Consider the following 21,064-nt stretch of genomic DNA (forward strand, 5'->3'; position numbering starts at 1 on the left):
ATCTCTGTGACAGTCCAACAATGAAGGAAGCATGACAAACGTTTCTACGAACTCTCGGCCAGTAACGAGTAAACAAATGGTGAGCTCTTGTTTTTTAATGTTGTATGTTTTTATGCAATGAGGCTATGCTGAGCTGAGAAAGATGCAATGATCTGAACTGACAATGTTTTAATGGTGCACATAAAAGCGTGAAAGTGATCAAGGAGGTCGGCGTGCCTGTGATCGCCACATTCGCTTGCTTTGAACTCTCAGGGAGGAGCACAATACTCTCATTCAGAGATTGGCTGAATGACAGATGCTCCCTCTCTCTTTCTCTTTCTCTTGCCCCCTCCTCTCTGTCTCACTCTAACGTTAATGAATTCAAACAAACCCGCCCCCTACCCATCCAGCTCTCTTTCTCTTTCCCTCTTTTTCTCTCACCACAGAACATTTCCAGCCTTGGCAAGTTCCTCGTGATTTGCTCTCATCGTCTTAATGAATTCAACTGGGAGTGCATTGGCCCTGATGCCCACCCCTTCAGGGAGAGGTCCAGTGCTCTTGCATATATCTGCAGGGCTGCTGCATGTTTTCCATCGTTCCATCAGCTTCTGTCACTAACACATCCTCTTAAAGGGAGTGTGGGAGAAAGGTAAGCCAGCCAGAAGGTCAGAGACACTCGTGCATCACAGGTGCCTTGATGCAAAAGGAAGGTTGTGTCCGTGTGCCAGTGTATTTGAAAAGTGGAACTTCTTAAACTGTTAGAAAATTTGTTTTTCTATTGGACGACTCACCTGTGGACAGGTGAAGTGGAATCATGGGTATGATGTCACTGCTGCTGTTGATGGTGATTGGCTGGTGTGGTGGGGTGCCTCCGTTGAGAGAGGTGTACAGAATGCCACAGAGCGCACTTAAAGGTAGGCCAGGTATTCAGACGTTTTGCCTGCTTCTACATTAAAGGTACAAAACTGTCACTGTGGTGGCACCCTTTCAAAAGTTACTAATACGTACAATTTAGGGGTAAACCGGGTACAAAGTGTACCTTTTAGCTTCTGTATTTTAGTGATCGCCCCTTTGACAGCTTTGCACCTTTTTTTCTCAGAGTGTATAGATTCAAAAGATGCAAACTCACTGTGACGTCTAAAATGTACCTAATAGCTTAGGCGTTTTCTTTTCAATAAACTTGTTGCAAAAGAGTTCCAAAGGTAGAACTTCTAAATATATATATATATATATGAACAGCCTTTTCAGTGATGGTGAACATTGATGTCAGAGCTCCAATAACTCTTAATAATCTGACAGTATTATTTAACTGTTTCTCTAAGAAGAAACTTCTTGACTGTTCAATTCAATTCAATTCAAGTTTATTTGTATAGCGCTTTTTACGATACAAATCATTACAAAGCAACTTTACAGAAAATTATGTTTCTACAATATTTAGTAGTAGCTTATAAGAGGTAACTGTCAGTTTGTGTGCATATGACAGGATTTTTCAGAAAAATTGATACAAGATAAATACAATCAGCTTTGAAGTCTCTTTATCTCTTTGGGATATAGAGAAGAGCACATGGCTGAATGTGTTTGTAACTTTGTGTTTGGGGTCTTTAGCACTGCTCTGAGCATGAGTTTGCTCACTTGTTCTCATGGAAAAACCATGACTGATTAAAATACTGCTCTCATATAGATTTTTTTTTTTTAATATAAATGTAGTATAACCATAGCCAGTTATGGGTTGAGAGATGTGCAAATGTTGATTTTCTCTCCACCTAAAAGGGAACATTCTCAGAGCTTTGGCTAATGTTTCTGCAAGGTTTACTCCAGTAATGCAAATAAAAAAAAGTTAATTCAAAGTTATCTGTTCTTTAATAATGTTTTCAAAATGTTATTTAATGGCAGAAACATTATACGTATTTAATGGAATTCATGAACTGTTCAGAGAACATTCAAAAGTAACACTAAATGATACAATGGAATGTTTTCTTAACGCTCGCATAACCGAGAGAAATGTTTTAAAAATATAAAAAAGAGAGAAAATTCTTTTTTCAACTTTTTTTTTTTGTTATTCTGCTGTTTTGTAGTTTTTGTGTTTGTATGCATATCTGACAATTTTTATTGTTGAAACAAAAATAATGCATTAGAGAAAACGATCTGATTATCTTATCTGATTCACATAAACACCAACACCTGCTCCACTGAACTTAAATGTTCTTCTTTATACCTACTTTTAAAGTTTTCTTTAAATTTGCTTTATATTGGTTGTTTTGAGGCATGTATTCACTTTTGCTTACATCTCTTTCTGCTTCTCTCTGCAGCTCTGTCTGATAGAGGAACAGTAGTGATGGAGGCCGCTCTGTCCCGCGCTCTGTCTGCCGTAGATGCTGCCGTATTGGACCGCAACAAGGCTGAGGCAGGCTGCAGAGGGTGTGTGCCCTGTCTGTTTCAGGACTGTGGACAGCGAAAAGGCGCTTGTGGTAAGCTTGAATGAACAAATGCTTTATAACAAGGACTCTTTGACTTTAAACACGGATTCTGATGGTGGTGGTTATTCCTTAGCTTCTCCAGAGGATACACAGTCAGAGCCTAGCTGTCAGGTCATCTCTCGCGCTCAGGAGGAAGCTGATGAAGGAGAGAGGAGTTGGTTGCTGAGTCAGGCCTGTGGTTACTACAAACGCCGGTGCACACCTGCACAAGTGAACAAAGACCTGTGCATCAGAGTCATGGGAGAGAGTTGCAGTGCTCGCGTCCTGCAGTGCAGTCTGCTCAACACCATGCAGAACCTGGAGCCGGCCACACAGACCACAGCACAGGGTAAAAAAAAAATTAAGTAAATAATGTAAACATACTCAGAACTTTCATATATACATAATTTTACATAATCTGCATAATTAAAATAAAAAATGTAATCAAAAATAAACCTTGACTATGATTGTCAATGGACTTTAGAGGAACTAATAAGATCTATTTATTGATGTAACTTCCCTTTTTGTAGCTGTGTGTGGCCAGCGTTTCTCTGTCTCACAAAACCTGACACAGCCTCGTTCTCGTATCATGGGGGGATCTCCTGCTCCTCTGGGCAGCTGGCCATGGCTGGTGAACCTTCGGCTGGATGGGGCTCTGATGTGTGGGGGCGTGCTGGTTGACAGCTCTTGGGTCCTCACTGCTGCCCATTGCTTTGCTGGGTAAAAGCACAAATACATATCTACATATTTAAACTGAATGTGAAGTGGGATACCTTATTGCCTTTTCACTTGACAATCTTGCTATTTGTATTGGTACTGAGAACATGCAATTGTTTTGCTCAGATGTGATGAAATGAGAAACATTTGAAGCTGTTGTAAAATACCAGAACAGCACACACTTTTGACAGTGATTAAATGTGCCATAACATTCAAAATAATGAACCATACAGCACTTACTTTTATCATATTATGTTCTCGCCATTTTCTGAAAAGGATAATTAATTGTGCTGTGTCTTGTTGCTTTATTTGTGTATGTACTCAAATGTTTTGTGAACGTCTCCCCCAATTAGGAGCCGCAGTGAGAGTTATTGGACAGCGGTAGTGGGAGAGTTTGACCTCAAAAAAACTGACCCTGATGAGCAGATCATGAAAGTCAATCGCATCATCACTCATCCGAAGGTAAACACACATATATATATATATATATATATATATATATATATATATATATATATATATATATATATATATATATATATATATTGGTTTGTATTTCTTTTTATTTTAAATATGTCCCTATTGTATCCAATCCTTTTCTCTTGTTGTAGTTTAACCCAAAGACGTTTAATAACGACATTGCTCTGTTGGAGCTGAGTTCTCCAGTTATTCTGTCTGAACGGGTCACACCTGTCTGCGTGCCCTCTGACCTCGACCCACCGGCTGGTACACCCTGTTTGGTGGCTGGCTGGGGCTCTCTATATGAGGGTAAGAGAATCTGCATAACTCATATTTTGGAAAAAGAGCCTAATAATATCACCCAACATTTGCTTAAAAAGCTGTGAAGTATTCATGCTTGTCTTGATTCTCTGTGTGTGTGTGAAGACGGACCCTCTGCAGATGTGGTGATGGAGGCGAAAGTGCCACTGCTGTCTCAGACCACCTGTCGCAGTGCACTGGGGAAGGAGCTGCTCACGAATACCATGTTCTGTGCTGGGTACCTCACTGGAGGTATCGACTCATGCCAGGTATCTCTACATTATCGTACTAGCTTGTATTATAAGCACCCCAGCAGATGAAGAAACATCTTATCTGCTATATAAACACTACACCTGCTTTACAATCATCTGACTAGAATCTGTGTCCTTGCATGTGTCCAGGGTGATTCTGGAGGGCCGCTGATCTTCCAGGACCGTTTATCGGGACGGTTTCAGCTCTTTGGCATCACCTCTTGGGGGGATGGCTGTGGGGAGAGGGGAAAGCCTGGTGTTTACACACGGGTCACCGCCTTCTCTGACTGGGTCATGACAGAGATACAGAGTGAGTTGCTCAACATGTTGCACACACCACAAAACAAAGATCTCCACCACCCTGAGTTTAAACCCTCCCACACTTTCTGCTCAATGAAAAGCCACAAATCCTGCAAAATCGTTTTACATTCCATTCTCTGAATTCCAGAGTCCTTTGGGAGTCGGGAGCCCACATGTCCTGAGCTGCTCAAGACAACTGAACTGTCTGAAGAACAGCAGATGTCAGAATTGACCACGCTCTGCCACTTCTACACGCTATCCTGCTCTTCGACCCTCGACCCCTCTGCCTGTCAGCGTCTCGCTCAGGACAAATGCCAAAGCCGGCTTAAGAAGTGCAGTAAGTTATCCAGACAGTTTAAATAAAAAAATCTAATTATATATTTAAACTGAATTAACCTAATGTTAAGTGCTAGTTTGGATGTACATACTCATTCTTTATTACTACTATTTTCCAGATTTTAAAATAACAAACTATGAAATAACAGCAATGGAAATATGCAAATTATTTAGTCATCTTGACAAGCTCTGCATCTTAACAAAGTGCATTCTGGGATACTTTTTATGCTGCACTGAAGGAGTTCACATGTATGTTGGGCACTTGTAGGCTCGCTCATAAAGTCTTATGAAATTCAAATAATCAATTAATTTTTTTTTTACATGAATTTAAACTAGTTTTTAAAGAAATTTGTATGTAGACACAATTTATTCTACACAACCTATTTCAAGCATTTTTTAAATCCTAAATAAAAGGCTTAAATTATAAATGGAGTTACGTACTGTATGTCCAAACTCTCAAGACTCACAGTGTACTTTGATAAAAACAGTAATATACTGAAATATAGAAAACAGTTTTCTATTTGAATGTATTCTGAAATATATTTACCTTCCCTCCATCTACTGCCTTTCTTACTGTCTGCTGTCTTTCTCCCTACAGAGTTGCATTCCTTTCTGCAGACTCTGCTGGACTTGCTTCAGAGGGCTGATGACTGTATCAGAGATAAAGTTGACCTGACCTTCTTCACTCAGACTCTTCCTCAGTTGGTGGAGAATGTTTACAGCTCTGCTCATATAACAAGAAGACGCAGAAATGCTCTTGAAACAGGTAGAGCCATTAAACCTTTCTGCACTGTACTTGTAAAGCTTATCATGGCTCAGGGGGGATGTACAATGCTTTCCAGAATGTAATATTTTTCAGCAACTGTTTATATAATTCTCCATATTGTTATTCTTCTAACCAACATATTATTCTCAAAGAGCAGATTGGCCAGCCAGCACTATTCCAGCAAGTGGGCCCTCTGGTGGACGACTGGGAGAGCTACCTTACAGGCATTGCTGAAGATCTGGATCTACACAAAGAACTGAAGAACTCACAGGAACTTTCTCAGGAGCAACAACTCTTCACACCGGTAAATTTGTCTAATTTAAACAAAGGTTTTACATATGATGGAGCAGCATGTTCACTACATTTCTGTTTAAGACGGACATTAGTTAACAATAAACGAAGACTGATGGTGACTTAATGAAAATTTCAGGAAGAGGAAAGTGGAAAAGCATTTCTTCAGCAGCTTGACGGATCACTGCTCTCCTCCATTGCTGCCCTGCGTTCCAAACTAGACTCACTGCGCATTCCTGTCATACCAGAATTGGACCACCGACTGTTTCAAAGGGATTTCACCATTCCCACCACTGGAAAACAGCAACAGGATAATAGTGCCAAATCTAAGGAGCCTGTACTGTCAGCAGACTATTGGACTGCTCTGATATATAAAGCTCTGAGAGGAAGTGGCACAGGAAGTGTTACAGGAAGTCCGGTGATGACAGCATCCCCTCAGGATCATATAGATACAACAACCAGATCTTTGGAACCTTCCACACAACCACCGAAACTCAAGACTCTGGAGCCGTCTGATTCTGTCCCTACCCAGATGCCCCTGCTTCAACAGCCACTCTTCAAAAGTAAGTGTTAATATAGCAGAATATTGAGAAACAATAACAGGAACCACTGTTTAGACCACTGTAGATCTCAAATAATATATATTTTAAGCAAAGAATGAATGTAAATGATTGAACAAAAATACAATCTTGAGTTTTTTAGCTTCAATGTTATATTTATATAATATTTTATTAATAATAATATTATTATTAAAAATAACAACTATTGCTTTTTTATTTAAAAAATAACAACAACAACTATTTGTATACCATTTACCATGAATATCAGGACTAATAGACTAATAATTGTTTCAGAGATCCTGTGGAGGAGAAAGAGAGATCTACACAAGAGACAGATACGAGGAGCCAATGACAAAGGTACTATTTCTCATTTAATTTAGCGTTTCTATCCATTCATTTGATTTGAAAAGGAATATGAGGTTAATATTAAATGTATTTGAAGGAATGTGAGTTTTTATTATTTACTGTTGTGTTTCAAGGCTTTGTTCTTTGTGTTTTGCAGTTTGCTCAGGAGTAACTGAATCCGCTCAGCTGGTCAGCACCACCAAAGTGATGTACAACTGGATCCTGGCTGTTCCATCGAACAACATTAACATGATCTTCCAGGAGGTGAGTCTGTGTGGGTCGTAGAAGTTTCTAGATTTCATTTGCAAGTAAAATTATGATACTTTATGTACATGTTTTGACAGACAGACAGATCATTCAAGTATATATTTACAGAAGTTGTATTGGATTATAGAACAGACACTACTGTTTAAAAGTTTTCAGTCTGTTTTTTTTTTTAAGTAGTCTCTTATGCGTACATTTATTTGGTTTAAAAAAAAAAAAAAAAAAAACAATATTCTGAAATATAATGTGACAATTTAAATGAACTCTTTTCTAATGGCAAAGCTGAATTTTCACCAGCCATTAATCCAGTCTTCAGTGTCACATAATACTAATATGCTGATTTGCTGCTCAAGAAACATTTCTTCTTATAATCAATGTTGAAAACAGTTGTGCTGCTTAATATTTAGATATTTCAGGATTCTTTGATGAATTTGAAGTAAAAAAAAAAAAAAACTTTAATTTGTTTGTGCAGGGGCCTTTTTGTCCAAATTAGTGGCATTTTTGCCCCAAGTTCCCATGGCCCCAGCCTTACACAAGCTCCGCCCATATATATATATATATATATATATATATATATATATATATATATATATATATATATATATATATATATATATATATATATATACATACACACACATAAACATAATAAATGCCTTCCACAGTACCTTCACGTAAGATTAATTTAATTGTTTGTTGAAAAAAAATACCCCAAAAAGATACATTTCAACAAAATTTTATTTCTACTCAGCCCACATGTTTGTAATGTATGTTATGTTTGTGTGGTGTTGTATCTTAATTCTGCATATGTTTCATTGTGTGTGTTCATCATCTCAGGTGCTGGTTGACCTGAATTCTAAGAATGATCGTGGTTTGTACCAATCACGGATCAAGGCCACTGTTGGCGGGCGACCTTTGACCTTTTACAGCTTGGTGGGTTTGGAGAATGAAGCGTTCTATCGCAGCATGCCACGCATCATTGCCGTCGCCATTGATGCTCTCAAAACGTAAAACACACTTGTATATATTATAACATCCTAAACTTTCTCATGTGACATCACCTGCTGCTATGGAAATGATTGGATGAGACCTTCTTTCTAAAGTCATCACAGGACAGCTAACACTTTTCTGGAGGATGAAGCTGGTCACTGTGTACTGAGACTGGACTGACATGGCAATATGTTCACCCCGATTTAATTTATTTCCCAGGGACAGAGGTTGATCCTCCTGTCTGAGCTGCAAACTGTACAGATATGGTATTTGATGTTTGTTATATATTTATTTGTATTACTTTGTATTTTTTGTATGAAAACAAATTGCTAAAAAATTAAATGGAGTCGAAGATTTAACTATTTAAATAAATTTTGTCTTTATATTTATGAGCTTGTCAGGTCTTTCTTTATTTTTTTCTTTTTAAAAAGCACTCAATGACTTTATGACAAAATTTTTATACAAAATAAGAACCAAACACACATATTGAGAAAAAAAAGTATTTGAGCTTTTTAATATATCGGCGGAGCTTGTGTAAGGCTGGGGCAATGGGAACTTGGGGCAAAAATGCCCCTAAATTGGACAAAAAAGCCCCTGCACAAACAAATTAAATCTATTACGTCTGTTACTAACAAAGTGAAAATGAACAGACAGTGACGATTGTGGCATCGAATTAAGATCTTCTCACGTTGCACCGTATTTTAGTGTTGCGCATTTTAACCAATCACACACAAATCTGTTGAACTTAGGAATGCAATGGCCAATCAGAGGTGTTCAGGTGAGTCATCGCTGAAACTCATCAGTTTTGAAAGAAACCCCCAGCCATATATTTCATGTAACATTTCTGTTAGATTTATTAGATTTATTATTTATTTCTATTAGATTTATTAGATTTGGACAAGATAAAAAAGGGAAGAAATTGGTGTGAGAAATCACCCTAATTAAATGCCTCCACTGAAACCGCGCTTGCTATGATCATGTCAGTTCATGGCAGCTGAACATCTCTGTCAGCGGAAAGCAGTGCTGGAAACTCAGGGGGGCTTTTTTGTTTGGCTCAGATTTAATTTCTGAGGTGTTTCAGCATATGGGTACTGTGCTTATTGTGCTGTTCAGCGACAGGTGTCCCTAGATTTCTAACATACAGTTTAATTCTGATTCTTGATCTGGAGCTGATGACAACCCTCTGGGCTTCAAAATGAGCATTAAAAGATTCTTGTATGTTCCCCTGTAAGAAGCATGCTTACGTGATTTATTCAGAGTAATGTAAATTCACTTACAGTGCCAATCAACTATAGTTTCATGGGTTTGCATGTTTATATAATTCCTTGAGTATGATTCAAGACTCAATTACTAAAAGCCCCACTGGAATTATGAATAGACAGAAATAATGCATGAGATGGGGTGGTTGATGCCAGAAGAACTGTCATAGTAGTGATGCAAACAGCTGTTAAGTAATGATTGACAGGTTTGGAAGCACTTGCTCTTATCACACTTTAGCCTAGAATTTCATTTTAATCCATCTCTTGGCAATCACAAATAAACAAGTAGTACCAGTCCAAAGTATTCTATTCTATTCTATTCTGTTCTATTATAATGGAATTATATGGAATTATTTTGTAGTAATAAGACCTGTATCTCTGATCCTCATACAAACAACCAGTCTAGAATCCGTCATTCCAAAATTCCAAAGCGTTAAAAATAAACCCCAACTCTCATCGGTGAAGGATTGTAGAGGTGCAGGGTGGCAACACGTGATATTTCTGAGCTCTCTGTCTATGATCAGATATTATGATCCCTTGTTTCCTTTACTCAGACTTTAAACATCATGTCAAACATCATGAAATTCATGTTTTTTCAACAACAAACTTTGTCGATTAAAGCATCAATCCATCAATCCCTATCTTTCGTTTATTTTTTTATTCAATTTCAAATATCTGTCTATCTTTCCAACCATCAATCCTTCCAGATTGTGTGTTCATTTGTTAGTCTATCTCTCTGGTTATCTGTCTGCCTGTCTGTCTGTTTTCATATTTGTTTGTTTGATCTGTTCCTTTACAGTAGAACCGAGGTGAACCAGCAGCAACAGTTCTGTATTAAAAATACAAAATAAAAATATTTTCATATTACCAGTTATTGTCTTGTTTGTTCCACCAACTAAAATAGTTCCAAAAACATCCAAAGCAGAAACAACTTTTTCATGTATCCAAGTAACATAAAGCATTGATGTTTCTTGAACCAAAAAGTGTTTTTTAATGATTCAACTGAGTGAATGATTAATTGCCTCTAAAAAAACATTTTTATTCCCCTAAAAAAAGATAATGACTGCATTTTCAAAAAAAAAAATGGATAAGTATCAAGGTTTCTAATTTGATGCATCTCCAAGACATCCTAAAATATAGATTAGATCCTAATTGAAATCTAAACCAGCCCCATTTGTAAATGAAGGAATTTATGGTGTATTGACCATCTTTGTCACCTCAGATGACAATAGTTAGACAGAGATGAACACATGACAGCTGATGACACACATCCATCCACAAATCATGCCTGGGACACCATCTGTGCACCGACTTGTGGGAGATACTCTAACTTTATCTCTCTGCTTGACATCAGAGAAAAAACAGACAGAGAGAAAACTACTAGCTTCCAGTGACCTCGCTTTGAGGTCTTCGCGATGTGTGTGCGCGCACATGCATGTGTGTATAGTGACAGCTGAAAATGTGAGGAACTGTATGGGTACAGACTCTGTGGACTTTCTGAAAATAACAATGAGGATTCAAGTTTGGAACCACACCTATTTTTCCTGTAACCCTTCCCATTCCTAAACAACTGTGTTTCCCTCACACACACGCACGCACACACACAGCTGGAGAGCCCTTCTTCACTAATGCTGCTCTGAGGATTTTAGACATGGAACTGATCTCTTCCTCAAAAACCGTCTGGTTATGGAGCCTTCTAACACTCTTATTCTCAGGTAATAGTTCTGAGGGGTTTGTTATGCACAAAGGGGCATGGATTGTGACCTTGTGAAGTTTTCAGTGATTCAGCATGGGTTCGGTCTAGTGGACAAATTCTTCATGAAACCACTGGTTTTTACATGTTCACACGTTGCCTTTATAAAGTGTTAAAGCTAGAGAACTGAGTGTCAGCAAAGAGGGCGGGAAATAGGGTGTTAAATTTTTGTTGATTTATACTAGCATTACATAATTACATAAATATATATATTTAGTAATAAAGAGATTATTTTAATTGTAAAGATGTAATGTGTGTGTACACAAACCAACCAAGACTAAATTTTAGCATGAAGACTATTCTTAAAAGAATTGGGAAGAACAAAGAGACCAAAAAAAAAAAAAAAAAATCCCAGGGCCCAGCTGGTATTTGGACACATAAGTCATGCTTAATACATTTATGAATTTCATTACAATACATAATAGAAGAGGGGGGAATACATACATTCAAAACATCTCCAACTGGTGCAAGACCAAAATGGAAAACAAGAAATGAAAATATGAAAATCCACTGGAAAAAAAAAAAAAAAAAAAAAACACTTTTCACAGAACTGAATTCAATTTTATAGAAATTAATTAAATGCAATATTTTTAGTTAATTAATGACATAATTTTTGGGTCTTCCCATTTCTGTTCTAATTGCAGCAATCATTTTTTTACAGTCAACATTCAAAGCTGTTGTTGTTAGTAGTGATATTCAACAAAACATTATACTTTTCATATGACCTTAACTAATTGTGTGGAAGAGCTTTCAATTAAATTAAAATAAAAGTGAACAAATTATTATTATTATTATTATTGTTATCATTATTTATTATTATTTTATTTTTTGAGGTATAATAAAATGAGGGATTAGATTGACGTCCTGTGTGTTTCAGATGTGATCTGTAATCTAGAAGGATCTCTGCACAGAGATCTAATGGTGGGATACAACAAGAACATGCGACCTATGGAGAACTATGGTGACATCACTGATGTGAAGATCAAGATGACCCTCACCAACCTCATTTCTCTGGTAAATGTGCATGTGTGTGTATCCTGCATGTGGTAAAGTCTGCATGTGTGTGTATACACAAGGTAAATCTATGTGAAATATGTGACTCTATGGTTTGTCATCCTTTTTTCATGTTCAGAATGAGAAAGAAGAGACCCTCAGCACCTGTATTTGGATTGAGATGGTAAGAGTAATAATATCTCTGTATATGTACAGTAAAGTAAGCAGTGATTTCAGAGCAAAATACCTTTCTTTCTCTCTCTCTATTTCCAGAAATGGCACGATTATCGACTCCCCTGGGCCAACAGGACAGGGTTTGAGATCTATGAGTACATAACACGTATGCGTCTTCCCTCTAAAGCTATCTGGCTGCCCGACATCGGCCTGGAGAACAAGTGAGAGACTGTAGTAAAGATCCATCATCATCTCACTGTATCTTCAACTTTGTTGTAGTTTTTAATTAGGAAAAAGTATCTATTCTGAAACATATTTGCAATTTTGAGTATTTTAGACCATCAAATGTGACCTGTAAATACCTGTTTGTGTGTGAAGTGTGGATGGGCGTTTTGAGGTGGTGCTCTACACTAACGCTCTGATCGATCCTGACGGTAGTGTGGTATGGTTGCCCCCTGCCATCTACCAAAGCTCTTGTGCCATCAAAGTCAACTACTTCCCTTTTGACTGGCAGAACTGCAGCATGGTGTTCAGGTAGGGCTGTCCGTCTGTCTTGACAGTCTTGAGTGGTGTAAATAGCTTACATAGAAACAGGACAAGTTGCTTTATTCTGGCTTTCACTCTGATTGCTTTGGCAGATCAGAGACGTACAATGCCAATGAAACCACACTGATGCTGTCAGACGAGGACAATGTCACTATGGAGTGGATTGAAATTGATCCAGAAGCTTTTACTGGTACTAAACCTCCTATAGCATGTTATTTTTTTGCCATCAAGTATAATTTAGTTGTTACAATCAACAGGCTATCCATGCGAGAAGGTGCAGGTGTGTTGCATCGTGTATGTGCGATAAGCTTCAACTGCCTGAATATTTTTTTTTTTTTTGTGACAAAACATAACTATATACAGCTTTTATTAAAAGTTGGGTATACTTATGTAGGGTGATAAATACTAAAACATATCTCATATCTGAGCTATACTATTGCCCTGATATATGCAACTATAAGGCATTAAGATGTTAATCTTCTATAAACATTAACATCATGATTTTCTGTAAAGCTGCTCAGAAACAATGTGTATTGTGATAAGCGCTATAAAAATAATTTTTACTTGACATTATTATTATTATTCTTTTTTTTTTTTTACCATCAATTGTTGTTTTTGGGCGGTTGCAACAGTTCTCTAAGGTTTTTTTTTTTTTTTGCCATTTTTTTTTATCATACAATACAAACAAATATACAATTAAAGTAATATCACATTTTAACTTCCAAACCCCAGAAAAATGTATGTATGAATTCTGGATATTCTCTCTTCTGGATTCTTTGGCATGTTAATCATTTCGTATAATTTATGGATAAAACCTAAAATTGTGATGCTTACTTTTTATGTTATTGTATTTATAACGGATAAAAAAAATAAATAAAATAAACACCTTAAACTGGTCTATAAACCCACCCTTAAACTGGTTTACTAAGTTTAAGTGGTTTTGACCCATTATAAATACAATAGGTTTTGTTCATATCCTTATCCCTTAGCCCTTAGAGTAGTGTTTGTCTCAGTCGAAACCACTAATGACCATTTTACTCATTAACATGCATTTTTTCCTGTGCCCTGATTGGTTAGAGAATGGGGAATGGATTATTAAGCACCGCCCTGCTAAGAAGGTTGTGAACAAGCGATACAGCCCAGACGAATTGGAGTAGCAGGAGATCATGTTCTTCCTCATCATCCAGAGGAAACCTCTGTTCTACATCATCAATATCATCGTGCCCTGTGTCCTCTTCTCATCCCTCGGGTTACTTGTCTACTTCCTGCCGGCCAAAGGTCAGATGCCAGTGAATGCTAACAGGTGTCACAATGCACAGCTTTCTATTTCAGCGAGTTCTTACAATTGTAGAAAGTTTTTATTGGAATTAAACATGGCGTGGCTAATAATGTCATCCAAAACCATTGACCAGTGGGGACGATAGCAGATGGCTTTAACATGAACTAATTTGCTTCATGATAATCAACATGAAGTGAATGATTCATTTTTACAGTAAGACTTTAACCTAACAAATCAGGAGACGTTATCATTCAGTTCATCAGCATATTTGTGATCAGTATGTTGAATTGGATGTTTGTGTATAATAGCTGGAGGACAGAAATGTACTATGACCATTGCAATCCTGCTCGGTCGGACTGTCTTCCTGTTCCTTATTGCCAAGAAAGTTCCAGACACTTCCCAAGCTGTTCCTCTCATCGGAAAATGAGTCTGCGTTTTTATTCACTCATCACACCTTTTCAGCAGTTTCTGATAAACTTGTATTCAATGTGTGCAACATAAGATAAACAGTTTATATACACTAGTGTGTGTTCCAGCACACATTTTCTAGAGAAACTTGTGCTCTTTTGGCAGGTATCTGCTGTTTGTGATGTCGGTGACCACAATAACTGTGATGAACTGTGTGGTGGTGTTGAATGTTTCTCTGCGAACTCCCAAAACCCACCCCATGAACAACAACATCAGAAAGGTACAACAGAACGATCTAACCATCTTTAGGCTTTTTGTCCAATCCATAAAGACATAATGAAAAAGTTATTATTATACATGAAGCTACATAATCGCTTTTCCCTCCATTTTGGGGCTACTCAGGTCTTTCTGAATATGCTTCCTCATCTGCTGAGGATGACGATGCAGCGCTGGACACCACAGCAGGAGGAAGGGGATTTTAAAACGTTTGCTCTGGGCAACGGCACTCCACTTCGCCGCAAGAGACGAAGCTCTTTGGGATTAATAGCAAAGGCTGATGAAAACATGTTCAGAACAGCACGCTCAGAGCTGATGTTCAGTTGACTGAAGGAGAGAAAGGGGCTGCTGAAGAACACTTTAGAGAAAATACGTGAGTTAACAACTCGGAACAAATTATATACACTACTTTTCAAAAGTTTGGGGTCAGTAAGATTTTTTTAAATAAAATGTTTATTATTTTTATTAAATAAAAAATTTAATTAATGCATTTAGCAGATGCTTTTATCCAAAGCAACTTACAGTGCATTCAGTCTAACATTTTTGAGTAATATATATATATATACACATTATCATATAATAAATAATACTATATATATATATATATATATATATATATATATATATATATATATATACCACAAAAAAGCTAATTTATATATATATATATATATATATATATATATATATATATATATATATATATATTTTTTTTTTTTCTTTTTTTTTTCTGCCATATGGTTTCTGGTCTTAAATTAGCTTTTTTGTGGTCTGACCTCAGAAAATGGTCTGGGAGGGAACACAGCACAGGATCTAGAATCCAGTTTGGCTTCAGCTTCATCAGAAGTGCATCAGTGTGTGTCTTCCTGTAAACACATTGCTGAAAGTGCCAAGCACCAAAATGACTTTCAAAGTGTAAGTGGCTGTTCCAGAATTCTCCAAACATGAGGCTGAAAGTGTCTCTTATTTACACAAGAACAGTGGATGTTTGTGTTTGGGCTTAACTTACCAACCCCTGAAAAACTAGTGTTGACGTCTAAATTCCAGTCATCCTTTCTTCTCACTCTGCAGGAAAATGAAGAATGGTTTCTGGTTGCCAGAGTGATTGACAGGATGTGCTTCATCGTCATGGCGCTACTGTTTATATTGGGCACCATCGGAATCTTCCTGATGGGACATTTCAAACAGGCCCCATCTCAGCCCTTCCCTGGAGACCCTAAAAAATACCTGCCTGAAATCTCATCTGGAGACATCACAGGCTGAATGCAAGTTAAAAACCAAATGATAGACTCAGAGAAACTCCAGCAGAAGTCCAGAGGACTTTGTTGAAGATACTCTGGAGACAAAAAGCCATCAGATTGTTCTAAGCTATGGCAAGCTCTCGGCACTTCAATTTAGTAGTGCTTCATGTTTACAAAAGTGATCGAAGGTCTCCAGAGAAGAGAGCTGGCTGAATCCGAAGTCATTTGAAACTTGAATTGGCTTTGATGAGATGTTGATGAATATGAATGTCATATTATTTGCTTGTTATTGCCTGTCAATTTCTTTATCAACTTTAATTCTGTGTAGTGATTCAACAGTTGATGCTTTGCTGAAAATAAAAACGGTAAATTTATACACGTAAATGATGATCTTCTGCAAGAAATCAAATGAATTGTTTCAGGTTAGTCCTCTACCCCCCACTAACTTGAGGAGGATCTTAATTACATGGCTGACTGGTACTTTTCTGTCTGACAAAGAGCAGATCCGGGAAGGAGAGAGCAGGGCAGGAGGTGGGTGTTCAGTGTAGGAGTAGCATTACAACTACTAACACAGTGTTTGAAGCTTCTCAGTAAAGGAAACCCTTATCCCGTCACTTCTGCACCTGCCCAGCAGCCACAAAGACCTCAGGAACTGAAATGGTAAGATATGTTGTTGATGTGTCTATTTAGCAGCTGAATTGGTATTGATTCATGTCATAAAGTGTCTTTACACAACAAATTATGTATAGTAAGCATAGCTAATCAACAAATTATGGCTTAATCACAAGCTTTCAAAAAACAAGAAGAGTGCATCTAGAGTCGATTGATGCAGAAAAGACTAAAGACTGAACATTTCAGTTATTATTTAATTTTTCCCCTTTTCTTTAATTTGTTGCTATTTTTAACAATTTCTAGAAAAGCTTTCTCACAAAAAGAAAAAAAAAACTTATTAGAATCAAAAATGGCCTTGTTTATTTATTTTATTTAGATTTATTTTTGGTATGTAAAAGTCTTAATTTTAATATTAATATATCTTTTAAATAATTAGCATATGCAATAATATATAGATTATTGTGTTATTAAATAATATGAATAATAGTTAATAATGTATAAAAAGAATAAGTAAATTGTTTCTTAAATACAATTAAATAATTTTTAGTTGTTTTCATTATTAATTTTAGGCATTGTTTTTATATTATTTTATGGGTATTATATAAACAGATTATAAGTTATATTACAGTTATAAAACACTTTTTGCAAAGATAAATTATTTTAAAAATTTAATAAAAATACTTGTATTACTTTTTAAACTCATTTATTCTCGTTTTATAGTATATACAAATTTTATTTTAATCTTTTTTAATCATTATATTACATTTATATATTTTTTTCTCTTTATACAAAGTGGTTATTTAAGCATTGTTTTAGTAAACTCACATTTAGACATTCTAATATCCTGTTTTTATGAGAAAATGAAATGGGTTGCAGATGACCGTTCACACTGATTTTCAGTGACATTTGACAAATATTTACTTTGGCTTTCACATGCCATGATTTTACCTCCTGTGTTTTCTCTCTCTTCCAACCAGGCCTCCCCATCTGTGACCACTCAGCCTCTTCCTTTTGGTCTGGAAAGGGAGAAACATATTGACATGCTCTTCAGAGCTTTCCACAGGCAGATTAGACCTACTACAGACACCCAGGACCTCACTCCTGTGCTCCGGGATACTGGCAGGACAAGAGGACAGAACGGAGGACCTGGATGGAAAGAGACAGACAATGACAGTAAAAGACTGGGAAAACTGTCTGTTCTGAGAACAGTCACAAGACTTCATATTACTGCCAGACCAGAACTGCAAGGTGAATAAAACATTTATAAAATAAATATATGTACATAAAAAAAAATCTCTAAAATTTGATAAAAAACATAAATTGTCATATTACAAATCAGTTTAATAGACTATTTTTCTTAGGAAAAATACTTGTGACAAGGTGACTTGACAAAAATTATGAAGTTATTATTAACTCTTCAAACTAAATTTATTTAATTTATTTAAAGTGACAGTAAATAAATTTATAATTTTACAAAAGATTTCTATACTTTTCTTTTGAACATTCTACCCATCAACAAATAACAATAGATAAATATTACCACAAAAAGCATAAAGCAGCACAATCATTTTTAACACTGATAAAAATAAGAAATATTTCCTCAGCACCAATCATCATATAAGAATGGATTAAATACTACTAATAAAATAAATAATAAATAATGGTTTAAAGTAAATAAATAAATAAGTAAATTATAATAATTACAATTTTAAATGCTTATTTATAAAAGGTAGAACAGCTTGGGCTTGGTTTGAGATAATCACAGTATATAAATTAACATAATATGGTATGGTTTAATAAAGGTTTATATTTGTGTGATGTCTCAGGTCCACAGTGTGTAGCCCGGAGAACATACAGCATCTCCACTGAAACCGGGGACCAGCTCTTTGTGGCTGTGGAAGGTAAATATGAAATAGAGTCTACTGTATGTGCTAAATGATGATATTGTGTGCCACTCTTTAAGATGATTATACTGCATTTTCAAAGCCACCAAAACATGCAGCCACATATAAACTTTGAGCACAACTGATATGTCACAAAACCTCTTTTTGTGTTGCGTCTTTGTTAGAGAGCGCATGCATGTGTATGCAATGCTGCGGTCCAGCTCGAGCCTGTTCACTACAAGGCTTTGATAAGGATGCAGAGTGTGTTTTCCTCTTTGAGAGGCCCCTGAGAGCAGAGATGTGCTGGCTCGGCTGCTGCCTGATGGAAATGAGGGCCTACACACCACAGAGAGAGCTCATTGGGACAGTTCACCAAAGGTAGAGATCAACAGCAAACCAGATCTCACTCTCATGCAGCTAGAATATTAATCCACACTGCAAGAATAAGACACTTAAAGACAAGAAAAAGCCATGTGATTGACATTTAAAACAATTAGCTGTGAGATTTAGATGCAAACATCTTAGTGTTATAATAAAATATCAGCCTGCGTTTCAGATCCAGTGTTATTTTAGTATCACTGAGATACTATATGGTTTTAATTTGATTGGTTTTCATTATTGGGTTTAGTTTTAGTTAACTACTGTATCATTGCTCTGGTCCAATCAAATTAAATCTAACTCTTGTATAATGGTGATGTAATCTCCTGTACTGTAAACCTATTATGCAGACAGAGCCATCCACATCATGTTTCATCATGATGCCAACTATTCTGTCAGATAAGGTCATCATTGTGTTTCTACTAACTGCACCCAACAAAAACCCTCCAGTAACCTCTCTCAGACTGAATAGGGAGAGATGTGGTGAACGTTCTGAGATGAAACCATCAACATGACCTCCTTCTCAGGACAGCCATGAACAAAGACCATGCCGTGTTTGTTTGTTGTCACACACCGAGCCTTTCAGCATCAGGTCATATCAAGCTAAAATAATATCAGTCGCACACAAATGAACAATCACTAGATTCAGAAAAAAAACTCTTCTTATCCGATCTTCTAAAACCAAATCCACTGCTTTAAGACTGTTATAAGCCTTGAGGTGTTTTATCAGGTGGAGCATGTTCACGCCGTATTTCGAGGTCTGTGACTCCGAGGGCATCTCAGCCGTGAGGATCCAGGGCTCCTGTTGCAATACACGCTGCCTCTCTGAGCAGGAGCTGAAGGTCAAAAACCCATTCATATCATCCACCTTTTACATGCAGCTCTAATTGTACTCTCTTCTAATTATTCTCATGCATTGGGGGCATCAGGTGGTTTCCAGTATTGGTGAGAATATTGGGTGCATATGGAAAAGGTGGCCTGGATATAATGAGGAATGTAACATGGACCATGAATATTTTGGACTGGATGGTAAAAAATTGTATACACATAGTTATATATATAGTAGATGCTAGAGTGATATACTCTAGTGTGACTATTTTCAACATCTCCTTCTCTCTCAGTACCTCAAGGAATGAATTTGAACACCAAAGTGCTGTTAATAGCTGCTGCCTTCCTGCTGGTGAGTTGCCAATCACACACACACACACACACACACACACACACACACACACACACACACACACACACACACTATTGTATTAATATGTAACAGATTTATCGTTTATCTCTTTCTTTTTTGCAGAATCATATGTTTTTTGAGATGAGCTAAGAAGGACATGAAAGACATCAGCTCAGAAGTGAAGTGTGAACCCAACAATATAGAACTCTGGTGACAAGATGGAACACTGCATCATGTTTCTATGACAACTACAAGGAAGCTCTTCTGAGATAACTACATTTGAGCTGTTGTGAAGATCATGACTCTTCATACAAAGCCACTCTACACCTGAACATTTGCACACTAAATTGAAGTACATATTAAACCTATACAGCTTTTTCATATTTGATACATAAATTAAGCCACTAAACAATTAACACAGTCAAAACCTGTGATACACAAACTACTACATGCCTTCTCTCATTTAATCTACAGTATAGGTCAGACTTTTTTTAGCAAGTGAAAGGCCTATCTATCTATCTATCTATCTATCTATCTAGGAAAGAGTACTTGTCCTCAATCATCATATTACCTTGCATCATATGTTTGTAAAAAACTATAGAGCTCTGATCATAAAACTAAGAATTATTAAGATACTGTGAGATAAAGAGTGAAAGCTTATATGTAAATGCAGTAGTCTTTAAGTAGTCTTCTAGAGTTTCATTTTACTTTTTGGCCTTTGAATAAAATGTAGGTGTTTTTTCCTTTCAAATCTAAGTTCCTAAATATGAGCTTTCATATGAGCCATAAATGTAAGGGTTACAGGGTTTAAATGTTCAATGCACGCTTTTGTAATAAAAAATATATAATATTACAATATGTCACAAACCTGTATTATTTTCACATATAATAAAGATTCTTGAAATGTTGTTTGTGGGTTAGTTTATAATTGTTTATATGCCCGCCATAGTATCACAACTATTTTCACGGCCAGAAACAGGTTAAATTATGAATAAAGAATAAAATAAATAAATGAAATGATAGATTTTTTATGGCCTATTCAGCTTTTCATAGTTTGATTAAGGCCCT

General features: G+C 36.5%; 2 protein-coding genes and 1 pseudogene across 2 annotated transcripts; all 3 read left to right on the forward strand.

Moving 5' to 3' along the window:
• Positions 1–420: 420 nt before the first annotated feature.
• On the forward strand, positions 421–8,403 carry LOC127934768 (uncharacterized). The gene is made up of 15 exons (XM_052532354.1): positions 421–893; positions 2,289–2,447; positions 2,530–2,784; positions 2,966–3,155; positions 3,506–3,614; positions 3,764–3,920; positions 4,038–4,180; positions 4,313–4,472; positions 4,611–4,799; positions 5,397–5,564; positions 5,717–5,868; positions 5,995–6,418; positions 6,710–6,772; positions 6,918–7,024; positions 7,862–8,403. The coding sequence occupies exons 1-15, from the start codon at positions 794–796 to the stop codon at positions 8,033–8,035; spliced, it is 2,550 nt and encodes an 849-aa protein (XP_052388314.1). The 5' UTR covers positions 421–793; the 3' UTR covers positions 8,036–8,403.
• Positions 8,404–10,881: 2,478 nt separating this feature from the next.
• LOC127935102 (acetylcholine receptor subunit gamma-like) lies at positions 10,882–16,598 on the forward strand (annotated as a pseudogene).
• A 2,079-nt stretch (positions 16,599–18,677) lies between these two features.
• On the forward strand, positions 18,678–20,904 carry LOC127935081 (phospholipid scramblase 3). The gene is made up of 4 exons (XM_052532674.1): positions 18,678–19,658; positions 19,746–19,845; positions 19,938–19,996; positions 20,120–20,904. The coding sequence occupies exons 1-4, from the start codon at positions 19,554–19,556 to the stop codon at positions 20,144–20,146; spliced, it is 291 nt and encodes a 96-aa protein (XP_052388634.1). The 5' UTR covers positions 18,678–19,553; the 3' UTR covers positions 20,147–20,904.
• Positions 20,905–21,064: the final 160 nt, after the last annotated feature.

Source organism: Carassius gibelio, chromosome A2, assembly GCF_023724105.1.
Source record: "Carassius gibelio isolate Cgi1373 ecotype wild population from Czech Republic chromosome A2, carGib1.2-hapl.c, whole genome shotgun sequence".
In the NCBI taxonomy this organism is placed as follows: Eukaryota; Metazoa; Chordata; class Actinopteri; order Cypriniformes; family Cyprinidae; genus Carassius; species Carassius gibelio.

What these genes read in the sequence shown, in the direction of transcription:
- LOC127934768 (XM_052532354.1), top strand. Translation starts at nt 794, where the DNA reads ATGGGTATGATGTCACTGCTGCTGTTGATGGTGATTGGCTGGTGTGGT. An exon ending in ACGAGGAGCCAATGACAAAG is followed by an intron (nt 6,773 to 6,917) that starts GTACTATTTCTC and finishes TGTGTTTTGCAG; the next exon opens with TTTGCTCAGGAGTAACTGAA. An exon ending in TTAACATGATCTTCCAGGAG is followed by an intron (nt 7,025 to 7,861) that starts GTGAGTCTGTGT and finishes TCATCATCTCAG; the next exon opens with GTGCTGGTTGACCTGAATTC.
- LOC127935081 (XM_052532674.1), top strand. Translation starts at nt 19,554, where the DNA reads ATGTTCACGCCGTATTTCGAGGTCTGTGACTCCGAGGGCATCTCAGCC. An exon ending in TCTCTGAGCAGGAGCTGAAG is followed by an intron (nt 19,659 to 19,745) that starts GTCAAAAACCCA and finishes TGGGGGCATCAG; the next exon opens with GTGGTTTCCAGTATTGGTGA. An exon ending in TGAATATTTTGGACTGGATG is followed by an intron (nt 19,846 to 19,937) that starts GTAAAAAATTGT and finishes CTTCTCTCTCAG; the next exon opens with TACCTCAAGGAATGAATTTG.